General features: G+C 42.4%; 1 protein-coding gene across 1 annotated transcript in view; it reads left to right on the forward strand.

Annotated features, from left to right (window-relative positions):
* The window catches only part of GRIN3A (glutamate ionotropic receptor NMDA type subunit 3A), a 150762-nt gene extending 132049 nt beyond the window's left edge, over positions 1 to 18713 (forward strand). The window contains exons 7-9 of the mRNA XM_060237134.1: positions 11654 to 11818; positions 14384 to 14457; positions 18067 to 18713. Of these exons, the coding sequence (XP_060093117.1) occupies positions 11654 to 11818; positions 14384 to 14457; positions 18067 to 18403 (576 nt within the window). The 3' untranslated portion in view covers positions 18404 to 18713. The remainder of the gene's footprint in view (positions 1 to 11653; positions 11819 to 14383; positions 14458 to 18066) is intronic.
* The last annotated feature ends 213 nt before the right edge of the window (positions 18714 to 18926 follow it).

The raw sequence follows: 18926 nt of genomic DNA on the forward strand, positions 1-18926 counted from the left end.
CCAAAGGACATCCGGCTTGCCTCAACCAGGGCTAGGGCTTTTTCGGCCCTGTTGCCACTTCAATTGGGGCCAATACTGTTGACATCTTTGGGCAACTTGGGCTGCCTATGATAATTACGCCTCATGTGCTCATACCATCTATACCATCTTAAATAATTAATTTTACTTAATTGGCTTAATAGTTTTTAACTATTCTGATGTTTTACTGTTGGTTTTAATGTTTTAGCTTGCTGGAATCCACAGAGCCCTTCATGGGAAAGGGTGGACTATAATTGTACAGAAATAAATAAATAAACAAATAAATAATCCGGATTCAGAATTCAGCATTCTGAAGATCTCAGCCTTCATATTTTTGAAGGAAAAATTTCCATGCCTTTTTTGGCTGCCCAGAGAACTGTGAAGATGCGTCAGCTGTGGCTAATGAAATCTCCAGTCAGTTTCCTCTGCAGAACTTCTTGTCCTCCCCATGACCAGCAGAAATAGAATCAATTATGCAAAACACACACAAGAACATGCAAATTTGCTTAACTGGAATCATTGATTCACAGCACAGAATTTAACCTTTCTTTGCAGAGAGTGCCCTGGTGGGATATTGGGCTCTCCTTACTAGTCCTTTTTTGGAGAGACTCCATTTTGGCTCTCCAGTTACATGGAATGAAAGTGCACACTTTACAAGAAGAATTGTTATCTTTCCGACACACATGGTGGCCGTTTTATTGAAATGTGGCAATGCGCATATTATTTGTTTGCACACAACTTTGGTACATGCAAAGATATTTCTTCAAAGGCTCATTTACATGTACCAAAGTTTGGTGTGCATAGAAAATATATGTGTTGCAAGTGAGAGCCAGTTTGGTGTAGTGGTTAAGTGTGCAGACTCTTATCTGGGAGAACGGGGTTTGATTCCCCACTCCTCCACTTGCAGCTGCTGGAGTGGTCTTGGGCTAGTCATAACTATCGCAGCAGTTGTCCTTGAAGGGGCAGCTTCCGTGAGAGCTCTCTCAGTCCCACCTACCTCACAGTGTGTCTGTTGTAGGGGAGGAAGGTAAAGGGAATTGTAAACCGCTCTGAGACACTGAGATTAAAGAGTGAAGGGTGGGGTATAAATCCAATATCTTTTTCATCTTCTTCTTCTACTCCTGTTATGCACAGCTGGAGTGTCAAAACTGAACATCTAAAAAAGCTACTATAGAATTCTGTTACTTTTCTAAAACGTCATGTATTTGAAAAATCATATTTGCCTTTGGATTAGGGTTATTTGTCTTCAATTCTTCTTGTAAGTACATGAAATAGATTAAATATTATCACATGAGAAGGAAAACATTTGGTTAATTGGAGCATAAGACGCTGCCTTATGTGGAGTCAGACAATTGGTCTATCTAACACAGTGTTGGTGTGCATCCAAACATCCACAAACCTACCTACTTCCCTCTCCTGTTGCAGCTCCCTGAGTCCCCTGAAGTATTGTTGCTGGGAGTCAGCAGATTCCTCACTAATGGCACAGAGAGTGATATGGGGGTCTGCAAGGGGCAATCACCACTCTCTTCTGCAAATGGAAGCGCTGTTCCATCAAAGGAACTGTGGGATTGGATAATAACACTGTGTGACAGCAGCTTTCTAAGGCCTTAGGCAAAGGTCTTTATCATCACTGTTATTTCAGATCCTGGAAATGCTGAAGATGGAATGAATGCACAGCCCCCCTCCTTCTAATAGCATACTTGGTGACCCCGTGATTGTCATTAGGACAGCATCTAATTATAACCTTGTGATAGAAATGTGTTCTAGAACCCACAGCAATCCCTGTACATTTCTGCTGAGTCCACCACCATTTCTTTGGGTTAGAAGAGCAAAGAAGAGGAGATTCTTCCTTGTGAACATTCTGCAATAGGACCTGGATCATTATATTAACCAGCGCAGGGTTTCATAGAATTCCCCCCGGAATCCTTTTTGATACAATTTTTTTTTTGGCTCGCAAACAAAGTAGTGTCAGCAAAGAGTAATGATACAACCACGGCCATATCTGTAAGTGAAGTATTGATCGGGATGACCCCTTGAAACTATGAAATAGCCATCTTCCTGGTTTTGTCACTAGCTCTGCAGCTTTCTGACCAATTTTAGACACAAAACAAACACATTTGCACTTTTTTCACCCAGATGAAATACCTCAGATTTATTTCCAGTTTTTGTATATAAACTTGTGGTATGCAATATGCTGTCTTCTTTTCTGAACAGTTTGCCAACTTCATCTAGCCATGTGTCAGTTCCCTGATTGTTTTTTTCTTGGATGCCTTCAGTCACATAAAGACAGAAAGTTACATATATGAAGCAACCTTACACCAAATCAGACTAGCTCAGTATTTTCTGCTCACTTCAAGGAAATGAATGAATGAATTGTAATAGCAGGGGAACTCCTGGTGAAACCCTGGAGGTTGGCAACCATAGCTGATGCTGATTTATTTTTTTGTTTGTTTTAATTTCTATTAAAGAACAATGCAAAACTATGATGTTTAAAGTTCTCCTGGAAAGGACATGGGAGATGTTGAATCGCCTTTCTATTTTATTTTATTTTTTATGTAAGCTACTCTTGAAACATAGCAAAAATACCATTTTTATTGCTTTGGACAAAGTGCTTCCTAAAGGAAAGGGAGGGCTAGAGAGGCTCCAAATGCAAATCTTTTGCAAATTTTCCATATCTAGAGAAATCCCTTTTTGCAGCTGTGGGGGAGGGGAAAGCCCCAATATAGCCTGTTACCACACTGCCCACTCACTCTTTGATTTGGCACCAGCTTGTACAAATTAAAAATGCCTTTTTCTTCTCTATTAAGTAAATGGAATCATTACACTCGCTACTTAATTAATCAAGCGTGGCTGCCATACTTAATGAATCAATTCTTAATATGAAGGGAATGATCTTGAATTGGAAACCTTTCTCCAACAGTGCATTCATTATCAAGCTTTACTTCAGCGGGAGAAATAAATTAGATTGCAAATGCAGCTGAAGCAAAGGAAAAGCAAACAAAAAAAGGGGGGATGTTACTGAAACCGCACTGCCTTGCGGCTAGATCAGTGCTGCAGTTTTAATGCAGTGAAGCTTATCTTGAACCTCAAAGGAATTGTTTGCTGCGTCTGGTCAGCTATCTATACACTCAGACACATCCCTGGTTAGGATTCTTGAACTGTATCATTTCAGGTGTGTGTGTGTGGGGGGGAGGGTTGTTTCTATACTCCCAGTGGAATAGTAGCCCTAATAGCACAGCTTAGCCTGGGGTTGGGAATTAAGCGGGATCAGCCATGGTCAATACACACATGGGAAACCGCCAAGGAAGACTGGAGCGGCTATGCCCAGAAAGGCAGTGGCAAACCACCTCTGCTTGTCTCTTGCCTCTAATGCCTGTGGATGGGCTCTTCATTTGTCAGTTGTGACTTGATGGCACATCGCTCTTTTTCTGCATGTGGATAATTAACACTCTAGGGAAAAGGCTAGACTACAATCCTCTTCCAGACCTGCTGTTTATTTAATTGGCTTTTAATATGAGGGGATGTGATTCCTCTCCCATCTGAAACAGTTCAAGGAGCTTTCTATCACCATCATTTTATCTGCATATGTAGATCAGCTGTTAGCTCTAAAATGAGTATACTTAATTTTGATCTAGGAACAGCATATTCCCATGTGCTTCAGACTGGCTCTGCACTCAGAGATCTCTTGTCCTGTGAGCAGCACAGGGACTTGGCGGGGCATAAACGGTGTCACTGCATCATGACGGAGGCCAGGGAGATTGTACGTATCACAGACCAAGAAATAGATATCAGGACAATATTTGAAGAGGCAAGCAAGGAGGAGGGAGGGGGAAAAGCAAAACTGGATAAGATCTGAGCCAGGTATTGGCTTGGAAAAGGATTGCAGCACAAGGAACAAGCTGATGAAGAAAGGAAGGAACAAAACACCCAACAAGAGCCAGTGTGATATAGCAGATGCATAGGGGGTCGGGTTCTCCCACTATGGCTACAGTGGAAGATCTCCTGGAAGTGACCCCTGTTCCCCACTACTGCCTCTCAAGCTGGTGGATGAAATACCGGGGGCAGGCTCACCAGTATCATGTACCACATGACTTTGGATGCAAAAACAGAAGTAACATCATCATCTTGTGCCTTTTAGGCAAATCCTAGACCATCAGTGTGAACTAGGGTTGCCAAGTCCAATTCAAGAAATATCTGGAGACTTTGGGGGTGGAGCAAGGAAACATTGGGGGTGGAGCCAGGAGCAAGGGTGTGACAAGCATAATTGAACTCCAAGGGAGATCTGGCCATCACATTTAAAGGGACAGCACACCTATTTAAATGCCTTCCTTCCATAGGAAATAATGAAGGATAGGGGCACCTTCTTTTGGGGCTCATAGAACTGGACTCCCTGGTCCAATCATTTTTAAACTTGGGGGGTATTTTGGGGAGAAGCACTAGATGCTATACTGAAAATTTGGTGCCTCTACCTAAAAAAACAACCCCCTCCCAGAGCCACCGATACCTCCAGATCAATTTTCCATTATACCCTATGAGAATCAATCTCCACATAGGAAATAATAAAGTGCCCAGCAGACATTCCCCCCCCCCCCCCATTTCTGGGAACTCTGAAATGAGGGATTGGCATCTCTACTCATGAGTTGCTGCCAACTTCTTCAAAGTAACACAAACACACCATCCCAAGAGGAAGCCTTTCATTCGGAGACTGAAGCCTCCAGAGGTGGAAAGTCACATGGGGGCTGTGGGGGTGGGGCTTCCCCCCACTGGCCAGCTGATTGGGGATGGGAAGGAGCCTGGGAAAGTGGAAGAACCCCCACTGGGACCTGGGGATTGGCAAGCCTAGTGTAAACTAATGATATCACTTCCAGCTTTGTGCAAGGAGTGAGTGATATGGCATTATGCCAACTAGGGTGCAACTGTCCCTGGGTAACCTTGAGAGCAATAGTTTTTTCTCTGCCTAACTCACCTCATAGAGTTATTGTGATGGCAAAATGAGGGGCGGTGAATAATATCTTCGTCATCCTGCGTCTACTAGCAAATTTTTCCTGCTGGTTTTTGCAAGGCTTGGGGGCCTGGGGCGGGGATTGAGGTCACTGAGATTGGAGTCACTACATGAAGCTTTACTGGAAGGCAGGAGGGCAAGATGAAGGATTGTTTCCATAATTTTTGTTTAACTGTGTAAAAGGCAGTGTGAGTAGGCCATTCAAGAATGATGCATGCCTAACAGAGCAGCTTGTCGCTTTGCCAATGACCTCTGAAAACCTTTTGGAAGCCGAGGAAACTTTCAGCAGCTCTTCTTCTGGCAGAACAGCCATTTTAGGAAGGTTCCTTAGGAGCTCCAGCTTAGCAGTTCCAGTCGCAGTAGGCAACCTGCCAGGAGAGATGTGGGGGCAGGGGCAGGTTCACCAGTGTTGTGCCAATGCATGGCATTACTTCAGGCATGAAAATGAAATTGGTGTCACTGCATCAGGGTGACACTTTAGGATTTGCCCCAAACTCTGGTTGAATTACAGATTTTCTTTGGGGGTTTTTTTAATTTTTTTTGTTTATTAACATTTAACAATCAACAAACATTCAAACATTTAAGACATATTATTACAAAACTTAACACAAACATCACATACAACATCTAACATCAAAAGAAACGTTAGGATATCATCTAATAGCTATATCTTAATCTATTTTACAATTTCAAAATGTTTCACCCATTTATACATTGGTTCCCATGTTTTCTCACATTCTGTAACATTTCCTTCTCGTAATCTGGTAGTGAGCAGATCCATTTCTGCTATGTCCATTATTTTAACAATAAATTCCTTTCTATTAGATGTTTCCCCTGTTTTCCAATGCTTTGTGTATAATATTCTGGCAGCAGTTATCATGTGTAATAAAAGCTTTCTCTCCGCTTTGGTTGTCTCAATTTTGCAAACATTTAACAAATATAATTCTGGTAAATGAGGGATTTGCTTTTTTAATATCTTATGTATCCATATAGATACTTGGATCCAATATTTCTTTGCTATGCCACATTACCACCACATATGGAACAGTGTACCTTTTATTTTCTTACACTTCCAACATTTGATACTTCTGGATATGCTCTAGATAATTTATCCGGTGTATAGTACCAACGATAGATTACTTTATATAAATTTTCTCTAAGGATGGCCGATTTTATCAGTTTTAAATTTTCTTTCCAAATTTTTTCCCAGTCTTCTATTTCCATACTGCATCCATACAGTATGGAAATTACAGATTTTCAAGCAAATTCTAAAGCAAGGGTCTCCAACATGCCATGGCTCCCACCAGCACTTTTTCTGGTGCCTGCCAAGTGTTTTTTACAAAGTTGGCGGGGCCATGTGGGGCTGCTGCCCAGCAAGGCTTCTGGTGGGCCATTGGAGATTTTACTGACTTTGCAGTTATTTGGTGGCTGCAGCCACTACAGCACAAGGATCTTCACTGTGGGATGGACAGTAAGCTGGAGTATTCATTTTGTTACTGGCACCACCTCCTGTGGCAGCCATTTTGTGACAGCACACTGTGTCAGATGTCAGTATCACCACAACTCAATGATGTCACTTTTCATTTTGCCCTAGAAGTGACATTGCACATCGGTGCAATGCCAGAAAGCCCCTCCTCCTTCCCCACCAGCCTGTGAAGTGGTGGTGGAGAACAGGGGGTCAATGCCTTGTGTTCTTTAGGCTGGATATACTGAAAGGACAGAGACAAAACCTGAATCCTAAATTCTCTTTTGCCAGAAAAGCAGTGTTTCTGAAGGGGATGGGTCTGAAGAAAACAAATAAGGGGAGAGTGATGTTGTAAGCTGCTTTGGACTTTCATTGTGAGGGAAAGTGGGGTATTATTATCTAAATAAACAGATCCCCCTGTTTTTTTTTCTTTTTCTTTTCTTTTTTGTGAAGATGCAAAAAAAAAAAAAAGAGCCATTTTTATTAAACTTTTCAGAAGGTGCATTTAAAGAAGCCAGGTAGGATTTTGCACCCTTTGTTAGACATGCCCCTGGAACAGTTTCACATGCAAAAGATTTCATTTCATCTCACCGATACAAAATCAGCTCTGAAGCATCAACATGATTGTACATGGCATTTACATTAGAAAGGGGGGAGCGGGGAAAGATTCTACATCTACAATACAGTTACGGCTCCCCAAAAGCCTCTGTGAGTTTGTTATTGATGGAACCCTTAACCAAACATTGCATTCCTTTGATTATGTGACCTAATAGGATTGCTATAGTTACCTTGCAGGTATTAGCTAATAAAAAACACTGGTTTTGTACAATTTTACCTTAAAACAGACCTTTTCAGTTCTCCCTTCCAATACTGTCCCTTCTTACCACCACCACAATGCCTTTGCCAATTTGGATCCATTTACATTACTGCTGAATAAATCCCATGCAAGTTGAGATGGCGTGCCAGCCTGAAAACAGAGATCCTGGCCAGATGGATTCTGCAAAGTAATCAGTGGAGAGTTGGATTGCAGCATTCACTAATAATGTAATAGGTCAGGAAAACTGGCTGCTCTAGAAAGGCACTGAAATATGTTGGAATCGTTTTGTTTTCTTTTACGATTAAAGAGAATGTCTGTTTACGTTGTACGGTGTCAACGACTAGAGACATTGCCAGTCTATAAATCTGCTGCTATTGCAGTTAATCATTTCATGTTCCTCCAGCCCTGTTGCTGTAATTAGTTTCTCCTCCTCCCCCTCATTAAATGTGTCCCTGAAACTGATCTCTAAACATAGGCTTTAATGAAAAGCAGTTGCAACATACAGTATGTCACAGAAGTGAGTACCCCCCTCACATTTTGTAAATATTTAAGTATATCTTTTCATGTGACAACACTGAAGAAATTACACTTGGCTGCAATGTAAAGTAGTGAGTCTACAGCTTGTATAACAGTGTAAATGTGCTGTCCCCTCAAAATTACACAACACACAGCCATTAATGTCTAAACTGCTGGCAACAAAAGTGAGTACACCCCTAAGTGATAATGTCCAAAATATGGAGCCCAAAGTGTCAATATTTTGTGTGGCTACCATTATTTTCCAGCACTGCCTTAACCCTCTTGGGCATAGAGTTCACCAGAGCTTCACAGGTTGCCACTGGAGTCCTCTTCCACTCCTCCATGACGATGTCATGTAGCTGGTGGGTGTGAGAGACCTTGAGCACCTCCACCTTCTATTTCAGGATGCCCCACAGATGCTCAATAGGGTTTTAAGTCTGGAGACATGCTTGGCCAGTCCATCACCTTTACCCTCAGCTTCTTTAGCAAGGCAGTGGTCGTTTTAGAGGTGTGTTTGGGGTTGTTATCATGTTGGAATACTGCCCTGCGGCCCAGTCTCCGAAGGGAGGGGATCATGCTCTGCTTCAGTATGTCACAGTACATTTTGGCATTCATGGTTCCCTCAATGAACTGTAGCTCCCCACTGCCGGCAGCACTCATGCAGCCCCAGACCATGACATTCCCACCACCATGCTTGACTGTAGGCAAGACACACTTGTCTTTGTACTCCTCACCTGGTTGCCGCCACACACTCTTGACACCATCTGAACCAAATAAGTTTATCTTGGTCTCAACAGACCACAGGACATGGTTCCAGAAATCAATGTCCTTAGTCTGCTTGTCTGCAGCAAACCATTTGCGAGCTTTCTTGTGCATCATCTTTAGAAGAAACTTCCTTCTGGGATGACAGCCCTGCAGACCAATTTGATGCAGTATGCGTTGTATAGTCTGAGCACTGACAGCCTGACCTCCCACTCCTTCAACCTCTGTACCAATGCTGGCAGTACTCATATGTCTATTTCCCAAAGCCAACCTCTGAATATGACGCTGAGCACGGGCACTCAACTTCTTTGGTAGACCATGGCGAGGCCTGTTCTGAGTGGAACCTGTCCTGTTAAACCGCTGTATGGTCTTGGCCACCATGCTGCAGCTCAGTTTCAGGGTCTTGGCAATCTTCTTATAGCCTAGGCCATCTATGTAGAGCAACAATTCGTTTTTTCAGATCCTCAGAGAGTTCATTGCCGTGAGGTGCCATGTGGAACTTCCCATTTGGACATTATCACTTAGGGGTGTACTCACTTTTGTTGCCAGCAGTTTAGACATTAATGGCTGTGTATTGTGTAATTTTGAGGGGACAGCACATTTACACTGTTATACAAGCTGTAGACTCACTACTTTACATTGTAGCCAAGTGTAATTTCTTCAGTGTTGTCACATGAAAAGATATACTTAAATATTTACAAAATGTGAGGAGGTGTACTCACTTCTGTGACATACTGTATTTCTTTTCTCATTTGCTCATGCTCAATGTTGGCATCTCCTCTATCAGCAAAAAAATGATACTTGGCATGGTGTAATTGAAACATCTACCTAGCACCCATCCCTCCTACTACAGTTACCAATTCTAAGGTGGGAAATTTCTAGGGATTTGGGGGCAGAGCCTGGGGAGGGGAGGTTTGAAGAGAGAAGAGGCTCGATGCCATAAAGTCTAAACTCTGAAGCTGCCACTGTAATGTCCCCCTTTGATTGTGGGTTCCCAGGTTAGAGTACTCACTCAGGCACCCATTCTCAGGTCCATTCAGCAGAGACAAGCTGGCTCAAAGAATCAGCTGTTTATTTGCAAGGAGACAACCCCAACAACCAACAACTTCAGCTGCCATACAAAACTGGAAACTGAAATGAGAGGTCCACGCTATAGGACCAAACTTAATCACACAGATATTAAGAGAGAAACAGACTGTTCCATTATATGTATACAATAAATATATCATAGCCCCTTTCTCCAAGTGAACTGATCACTGTAATCTGGAGATCAATTATCCAGGAGAACTCCTGCTCCCATCTGGAGGTTGACAATCCTACCTCCTGCTCCGTAAAATCCTGTCTTTTTCACATTATGATGTAAAAGTGATATATAAATGACAGGGACAGACAAATAAAAGAAAGTTTTGTGCCCTGGCAACTATGGATTTAGCATGAGCCAGAGATAGGGGTACCAGACATGGCCTAGCAACCACCAAGGAGTGGAGGCAACATGGGTCAGTGCCATTGATGTTGCTTCCAGGGGAAACCAGGAAGTGATGTCATACCTCTCTATGAATCACCAGAACTTCTATGGTAAAACTACAGAGTTTACAGCAAGTCCTAGAGAGGACTGCTATTGCTTTTAGGTTTCCCCTGGAAATGATATCATGCCATCAGGCCAACAGCCATTTTTTTTATATTTTTCTTGGGAGCTTGGGTGACCTGGTAGGGTTCCAAATTATAATGCCACTCTAGCTTTGCAGTAGATGGGTCAGAGAAGATTGCCTTGAGTCCCAGCAAGAAAATTGAACTACAAGTAACATAAATTGATAAATAAATGGTGATACAAAGGGGTTCTAGATTGCTTCTTGATTGATTCCATTCTACAGTACCTCTTCTGGTGCTCAGCTTGTATTTGCAGTCCCCACCTTTCTTGGTCCTCTGTCTACTGCCTGACCTTGACACCAGTGAGGTCATAAGACTGGCTTCCCTCTCTTCCTGTCATGTGTGTTCAGCTTTGTAAGTCCTTTACAGCCACCTAGGAGGGCCCAGGCCTGCAAAGGTTTAAGGTGGCTGGTCTAGTACATAGATGCTCAACTGGTGAGTCATGAAACACTACTAGATTTTGTATATATCTGAAATGGGTTTCACCAGAAGTAGAAGTATCATATTTGGGGGGGGGGGGGGGGTGTTAAAGATAAGAAAAAAGAGATCTGATCAGTTTGGTCTATAATGCTTGCATTCGGGTGATGGGCTGTGGTCCAGTATTGACTTATGCCCAGACATAAGGCAAGTTATCCCAATGGTATGGATGCTGCCGCCATTTTGGTAGGGTTTTTAAAAGAGAAAAGAAGAGGAGAAAAATGGAACAGAGGAGAAACAAACTCAGAGGAAATGAAATGCTGGATTTATATTGCTCAAATAAGGTTGCCAACCTCCAGGTGGTGGCTGGAGATCTGCTATTACAACTAATCCCCAGGTGACAGAGATCAGTTCACCTTGAGAAAACAACCACTTTGAGAGGTGAACTCAATACCCCATTGAAGCCCCTCCCCTCCTCAAACCCTGCCCTCCTCAGGCACCACCCCCAAAATCTCCAGGAATTTCCCAACCCAGAACTGGCAACCCTAAACACATAGGCCAGAGGGCATTTAAGCTGAATCAATAAGATGTGGTGTGGCCTCAATGGAAATCTGTATTTTGTTTATTTGTATTTTATTGATTTTGTATTGACTTGTAGTATCTCTTACTATTTTAACTGATTTCACTGTACCTTACTAGCTATGTATTGATTTTCTTTTATTACATTGTATAGTAAACCCCCTTTGTATAGTATATTGTATAGTAAGCTTTCACTTGAAAGGCTATTTATACATGATAAAACTAACTACATGGTTTTTTTAAAAAAAAACGTTTAAATGGTTGGTGCTGAAAGTGAATCCTGGGTTTTGAAAACTGAGGTCTACCTGGTTAATAGATAAAAGCAGCATCAGATGAAATGTCAGTGAGAATCAAAAATCAATCGAGCTACCTACATATTCTAGTTTTGCTGATATCATTAATATGTCAATGTTCTCTGTTTTCCTAATAGACCCTGCAGATGGGAATCAAGCACTTTTCAGGACTCTTTGTGATGTTGTGTGTTGGGTTTGGTTTATCCATTCTCACTACCATTGGGGAACACATAGTATACAGACTGGTGATCCCACGAATTAAAAAGAAATCCAGAATGAAATATTGGCTCCATACAAGTCAGGTATGTATTCTGGCACAACAGAACAGTCTCAAGATGGAATGGCTTTTCCCCCTTAAATGGATTCAGCTGCCCCCCAAAACAAACTGAAATGGATGGGGTGAGTTATATAGGACTTCAAAAGCCAGTCTCATAGTGTGACCAAGAAACAGAACCAATGGTAGGGCTATGCAGATGAAGGGAAATCACAATGAGTTCCATATAGCTTTGACAAAATTCTACAGGACAGAGTAAATGACCTACAGTCTGGACCACAGTTAGTAGGGTAAACTTCTGTCATTAGGTCCAAGAAGTGGATTGACTTTCATAGCAGGAGCCCCAGATTCACCTGTTCCTTTCTCCAATATACATAAGCAGCTGTTATTCACTTTACATGGAAAAATGAAGAAAAAGAGTATTTTTTGCACCATAAGACTCACTTTCCCCCCCCCAAAAAAAATGGAGGGAAAAGTGTGTGCGTCTTAAGGAGCGAATACTGCAAAAAATTCACACAAATGCCTCTAAATTCACACAAACGCCTCTAAATTCACACAAACGGCTCTAAAAACTAGGTGCGTCTTATGCTCAGGTGCGTCTTATGGAGCGAAAAATACGGTATATTTGGATTTATCCGCCCTATACTCTGAATCTCAGAGTCTCAGAGTGGTCACAATCACCTTTACCTTCCCCCACACACACAACAGACACCCTGTGAGGTAGGTGGGGCTGAGAGAGCTCTTACAGCAGCTGCTCTTTCGAGGACAACTCCTACAAGAGCTATGGCTGACCCAAGGCCATTCCAGCAGCTGCAAGTGGAGGAGTGGGGAATCAAATCCAGGTTTCCCAGATAAGAGTCCACGCACTTAATCACTACACCAAACTGTCTTGAACTTTGGAATAACTTGAAAGCAGAGCCAAGTTACTTGCCTTTCCAGATGTGGGTTGCCTAGCCTCCATCAGTTGGGACACAGTATCATCTAAGGATCCATGCAGTATATGTAGATACAGAGCATTATCATATGTAGACACAGAGCAGCAGCATCACCATTATTATGTGCCCTCTTCTAAATACTGGTAAAAGAGTTTCAAAGAGTACTTATCCTAGATTTTATTATTGTTATCTTAAGGAACAGCATTTGAAAGGAGAGTATCCCATGCTGCTCCAAGTATGGATCAGTGTGGCTCAAGTATAATTGGTGGCCTTGTTTGTTGTTAACAAAGGCTTTTAATTACGTGAAGAATGAGCTGGGGCAGAGCAGCTATCAGAAAAGGAACCCTCTCAAGGGACCTGGGTGCCTCAGGGGATTGATAACAGCAATGCACAATGACGGAAAGGAAGCCTTGTTCTTCATGCTAGTGGTTCTTACATTTTCAGGGTTCATTAGAAAAGTCCTTGCAATTAATAAACTTGTAGAAAAAGAGAAAGCAAGAAACGTGGTTCTTATTTATCCAAAACGTAAGATCTGGAAACCTACAAGTATGGTAAATGTATATTAATTATGCTCCTTGGCTTATCCAAAAACTTGCATAGCTTTTCTTAAAATAACTGCATTTATTTCAAGGAAGTAGAGGACAGTTTGTGGGACTCTGCTCTCCTGCACATCAGGCTCCCGAGTTAAAAACTGAGTATAACTACCCAAGTACTTCTGTGCCTCAGTAAACAGGAACAACTTTTATGTTCACAGACTGCTCACAGTTCCTGGTGTGGATTGTACTAAAGAGTCCACCCTACCTGCTTCTAATTGAATTGCACAACTGTGCCTATATGGCTTTGGAAAGAGGATTCAACATCTTTGGAACAGAAGTTCCAAGACTTCTGGCTTCTCTGTATCTTCTTTGCCTTCATAAATGTATATCTGAACTTGAATATGTTGGAGGAAACTGTGCACCATCAGCATTACACTTCGAAGATGGAGTGGGTCACCATCAAGATTGGCATCCCCTGAATCTCCTACTTACTCTTGTCAGGACCATTATGTAGAGAGGGCTGCAAATGCAACTGATGTACACTTGTGGTTAAGGAAACACACCTTGGGTTGCCAACTCCAGCTTGGAAATTCCTGGAGGTTCAGTGGTTGTGCATGGGGAAGGATGTCACCAGGAATCTGATGCCATAGAATCTGCCCTCTGAAGCTGCCACTTCCTCCAGGAGAACTGGCCTCTGTAGTCTGGAGATCAGTAGTAATGCCCAAACTACTCCAGGCTCCACCTGGAGGTTGGAAACTCTGAATTCATTGCATGATGTCTTAGACAACATGAAGCTGCCTTATACTAAGTCAGTGGCCCACCTAGCTTAATATGGTCTGTTTGGGACATGCAGCGGCTCTTTTGAGACCTCAGTCAGAAGTCTTCCTCAGCTTCACTGCTGGATCTATTTTTAACAGGAGATGTCAGGAACTGTACCTGAGGCCTTCCGCAAATGGTGCCAGTGAGCTATTAGCCTTCCCCACTCACCATGATACTAAATCCAAACACATAAATGCAAGAAGTGCAATGAAAATGCGTAGAAAAACTGAATTGTATTAATCCCCCACAATTCAAGGTTAGTTTTTTATACTGACGAATGTACTTTCCCCTCCTTTTCTCCAGAGATTGCATCGAGCTCTAAATAGTTCATTCATTGAAGACAAGCACCAGCCTAAAGCAAAGCGAGTTGAAAAGAGGTAAGAATAATCCCTTTTTCAAAATCTGTTTACAGATGAATCTCTGATATCAGTTCCCCAGACACAAAACACCTCTTATTAAAAGGAAGATGCCAACAGTAGCAAAGATAGCATTATACAAGGCAAACAAACAAGAGGGTTTTTTCAATTATTGTGCTGACCAAGTCATAAATCATAAAGAACTGTTGTGATTCCATGCCTTTCTGCAATGTTATTGCAACACCAAGCACATCAGCTTTTTACACATCATTCTCCTGTCAGATCCCACCATTGACAAGACAGACCAAGAGTCGTCATATGCGTGCCCTTGCTCAGCAGAGGCAAGAAGCTACTTGACAAACTCAAACTCACGAAGAAGAAGAAGAAGAAGAAGAAGAAGAAGAAGAAGAAGAAGAAGAAGAAGAAGAAGAAGAAGAAGAAGAAGATGATATTGGATTTATATCCCGCCCTCCACTCCGAAGAGTCTCAGAGCGGCTCACAATCTCCTTTACCTTCCTCCCCCACAACAGACACCCTGTGAGGTGGGTGAGGCTGGAGAGGGCTCTCACAGCAGCTGCCCTTTCAAGGACAACCTCTGCCAGAGCTATGGCTGACCCAAGGCCATTCCAGCAGGTGCAAGTGGAGGAGTGGGGAATCAAACCCGGTTCTCCCAGATAAGAGTCTGCACACTTAACCACTACACCAAATAGTCTGCACACTTAACCACTACACCAAACTTAACCACTTAACCACTACACCAAACTTAACCACTACACCAAACCACTTCCACCAAAGAGGTGGAAGTTAAAGGTCCAAAGCAAAACCAAAATCAAAAGCTATGTAATATTTTTTTTATTAAGATAAAGCAAAAGTAGGGTGTAACAACCATGTGAAAAGCATGTACAATAAAACCATTTTGCATCTACTGATTGAAAGTGATAAATATATTCAAATAAATCCAGGTGGGCAGCCCTGTTGGTCTGAAGCCGTAGAACAAAGCAGGAGTCCAGTAGCACCTTTAAGATCAACAAAGTTTTATTCAGAATGAAAGCTTTTGTATGCATGCATACTTCTTCAGACGAGGGAATGGGGTACAGTGAGCAGAACTACATAGAGCTGGTGAGTAGTGGTTAAGAATGTAAAGTGATAAAAAGTTAGGATCCAATGCAAAATACGTAGTTTAATAAACAAATTGAAAGACCATTTAGTCTGGATATCACTTGTGTGGGAAACCAAATAAAAGTTGCCTGTTAATTGCTCTTGCTGCAAGTCTACATAAAACATCACCAGGAAATACATGTCCTTTTGTTTTAAGTAAATCATTGTCACGATTTCAGGAAAGTTCATACCTTGAATAAAACTTTATTGGGCTTGCGCTCGCTTCAGCAGCACATATATTAAAACTTTATTGGGCTTAAAGGTGCCACTGGACACACACTTTGTTCTGCTCCTTCAGACCAACACGGCTCTAACTTCAACCTCCCTTCCACTGAATTTTTAAAATAACGATGCTATTTACAACATTCACAACCTGTTCTCCAAGAAGCTTAAGTATAGACCAGCATTGCAACGTCCCGTCAAATCTGACAGCTGCTCTTAGTTCTTCGGTATCATTCCCAGTGCAATTAATAATAATGGTATCTGCCTGTGTTTTTCCATGGCTCTGCCCCTTTCATATCCTCATAATGAACCCTGCTGGACCGAGGGGTGTATTTTCAAAATCTGACTGAACTAGATCCTGAGGCAAACATAACTTTCCAGTTGCTTTAGTGGTACAAAAATATATGCTACTTGAAACACAGCGGCCAAGGAGATTACAGAAGGGTAGAAAATCATCATAGAAATACCTCCTTAATGTTTGCCATTTCTAATTGGAACCCTTCTGGCAACAAGCCTGTACAAATCCGTTGTGTTTCCATTGTGGATTCATCTGGGCTGTGTTGCAGTAGCAGACCCCAGGCGGCCGAGGAATTAACAGAGAAAGACAGCTCCCCTTGTCCCAGTCCATTACATGATAGCACTCATTTATTCCTTTAGATGGTTGCTGTATGGAAAATGGTATGAAACTGAGGAACGATGAAAGTAAGTTCTACTATATTATTAGTATTTCCCTGGAGGACAATAGACTGATACTTCCATCACTCATACATTTCCCCAAAGTCTCTTTTTAATAATGTACCAGCACTGTGCCTTCTGACAGTTTTACATGCATCAGAATTTTTTCTGTCCTTTTTTTTAAAAAAAGCTTTCTATATAACAATACAGAAGAAGAGATATCATACATATCAAATCAAAAGACACACAAGTCTGAGTCCTATCTCATAATTTATTTGAAATTCCAGAATGCAATAAACATCGACCTATAAACCCGTTGACTTTATTACTGTATATATTCATAGATCTCATGTAATAAGATGGTTTTGTTATTAATGCCATTTTCCTGGTTCTGTGAAGACACTCCTTGGATGAAGGTGGTTCTTCTGACTTATTCTGATCAGCAGCTATACAAAGCACTGCTGTGTCAAAGAATGTGTAAAGTCATTAGCAATTGTTCTGTATGGAAACAGATGAATTCTGTAGAGTATCAGGTTAATCTGGTGTGTTTGCCAATTGTACATTATTTTTTGACTGATGGAGCCAAGGTTTCCTAGGGGCCTACAGCAGAAGCAAAGACTCCTTAACAATTGGATTGTTCATTAGCAGCTTGTAGGATCCTAGTAATTTACTAAGCTCAACAGGTTTCAAACTGTAGATGGTGACATGGACATCAGTATTCATTTTTGACCACATTTTTATCCCACCTTTCCATGACCAAGTTGACAACTGCATATGTAGGGTCTCCAGATGGAGTCCCATTGAGGCATTAGCTGCATCAAAACTTCTGTAACTTTAGCCAGGTTGCTAACTCATGTGCCTTCAAGGCCATGGCCTGGAACTAGTGAGAGTTGAGAAACTGTCTATGTGAAGACTAGTCTGAAAAATTGCATTGTGTCGATCCCCATTGGGGGGGGGAGGGGGCGGGTTGTTAGACACTAACACTGCAAATTGCACAGGAGTGGAGTTTACATGTACACAGCCCATCAAGAAATGGGGTGGTCCACCATGGAACACCTGAAGGTTCCAGATGTTCTTCAAGGATAGCCCTACATAGAGCACAGTTCCAGTAGTTAAGACCAGGGGCTGCAAAATTAAAGGTGTTAGTCTCTAAACGTCTTTTCCAAGGTAAGGCATCCAAGTTCTGCTTTGCCACAATCAGGGTGTATTGGGGTATTAAGGTATTCACAGAACCTTGACATTTTCCCAGTGTAACCACTGAGTTCTGGGTGATTCTAGAGCTCACCCTGACACAGTGCCTAAGTGGAGATGCCAGGGACTGAATCTGGGATCTTGAGCATGCAAAGCTGACACTCTGCTACTGAGCCCCCCTCCCTCTGCTGCCTGGGCTTTGGCTTCCCAAGTCCTCAGGATAACCCAGATGGATGGAATTTTGTATCCTTAGTGTCCTACCCTTGTTGTGGCCTTGGCTACAAAACCATGAAGAGCTTTTTGCTTCTACTTCTATATTTCTGACAAAGCACAAGTGCAAACAGTTGGCTGTCTCCTAACTCTCAGTGTGAATCCCTTGTATAGGTCCAATGCGGGGAACAGCCAGCACTCGGTGTGGAACACAGCCAATCCAGGCAACTGCCATCGGAAGAAATACATCTGCAGTGAGGAACAGCAGACTGAAGTGATCCTAAAGCAGCAGCAGGACATCTCTCTCCCCCCACTGAAGAGAGAGCCCCCGGCCTCCTTGACTACCAATGGGAAAGCAGAATCTCTTAACATGGCGAGGACCTCAGTGATGCAAGAACTCTCTGAGCTGGAAAAGCAGATTCAGGTGATCAAACACGAACTGCAGCTGGCTATGAGCAGAAAACTGGAGCTGGAAGAGTTTCAGAGGACAAACAGGACCGTTGAGTCCTAAGGGGCCACATTCCCCACCGTAACCCTTTTCCTGTTACAGTTCAAAAACACACTTTGGGGGGAGTAATGCCAGAAAGTGGCTGCAGAAATCAAAAAGCAATATTTTTCTTCATCTCCGGCTCCTTTCTGCAAAAGCAGTGGGGCAGGGCTCTGAGCTCCTGGCTAGCTTCATCTCCATGGGACGGCAGCCTCTCAGTGACCTCAGCCTACTGAAAACAGAGAGCCTCCACACCACACGGCCTCCTGTTTTCCTTCTCACCACACTCAAACGGAATTTCCACTTTTAAGCCCTTTCTGTGCATTGGGGTTTTTTTTTAAAAAAAAAGAGCAAGAGAGACTTTTAAATGATTCCGAATTGTGTGTCCCGGTGGTGCTTTTGTGTGGATTTTGCTCGTTGAAATTTTTACAGCCTGGCTGGAGTCACCTTCCAGATGGCCAATCCCAAGGCCCTGTTTGTGTTCTTATACTCAAAGTTATTTCTCTTCACCAGTCTGGTCACTGGGAGAGACGGTGCCCTAAAAGAG

Source organism: Heteronotia binoei, chromosome 4, assembly GCF_032191835.1.
Source record: "Heteronotia binoei isolate CCM8104 ecotype False Entrance Well chromosome 4, APGP_CSIRO_Hbin_v1, whole genome shotgun sequence".
Lineage (NCBI taxonomy): Eukaryota > Metazoa > Chordata > Lepidosauria > Squamata > Gekkonidae > Heteronotia > Heteronotia binoei.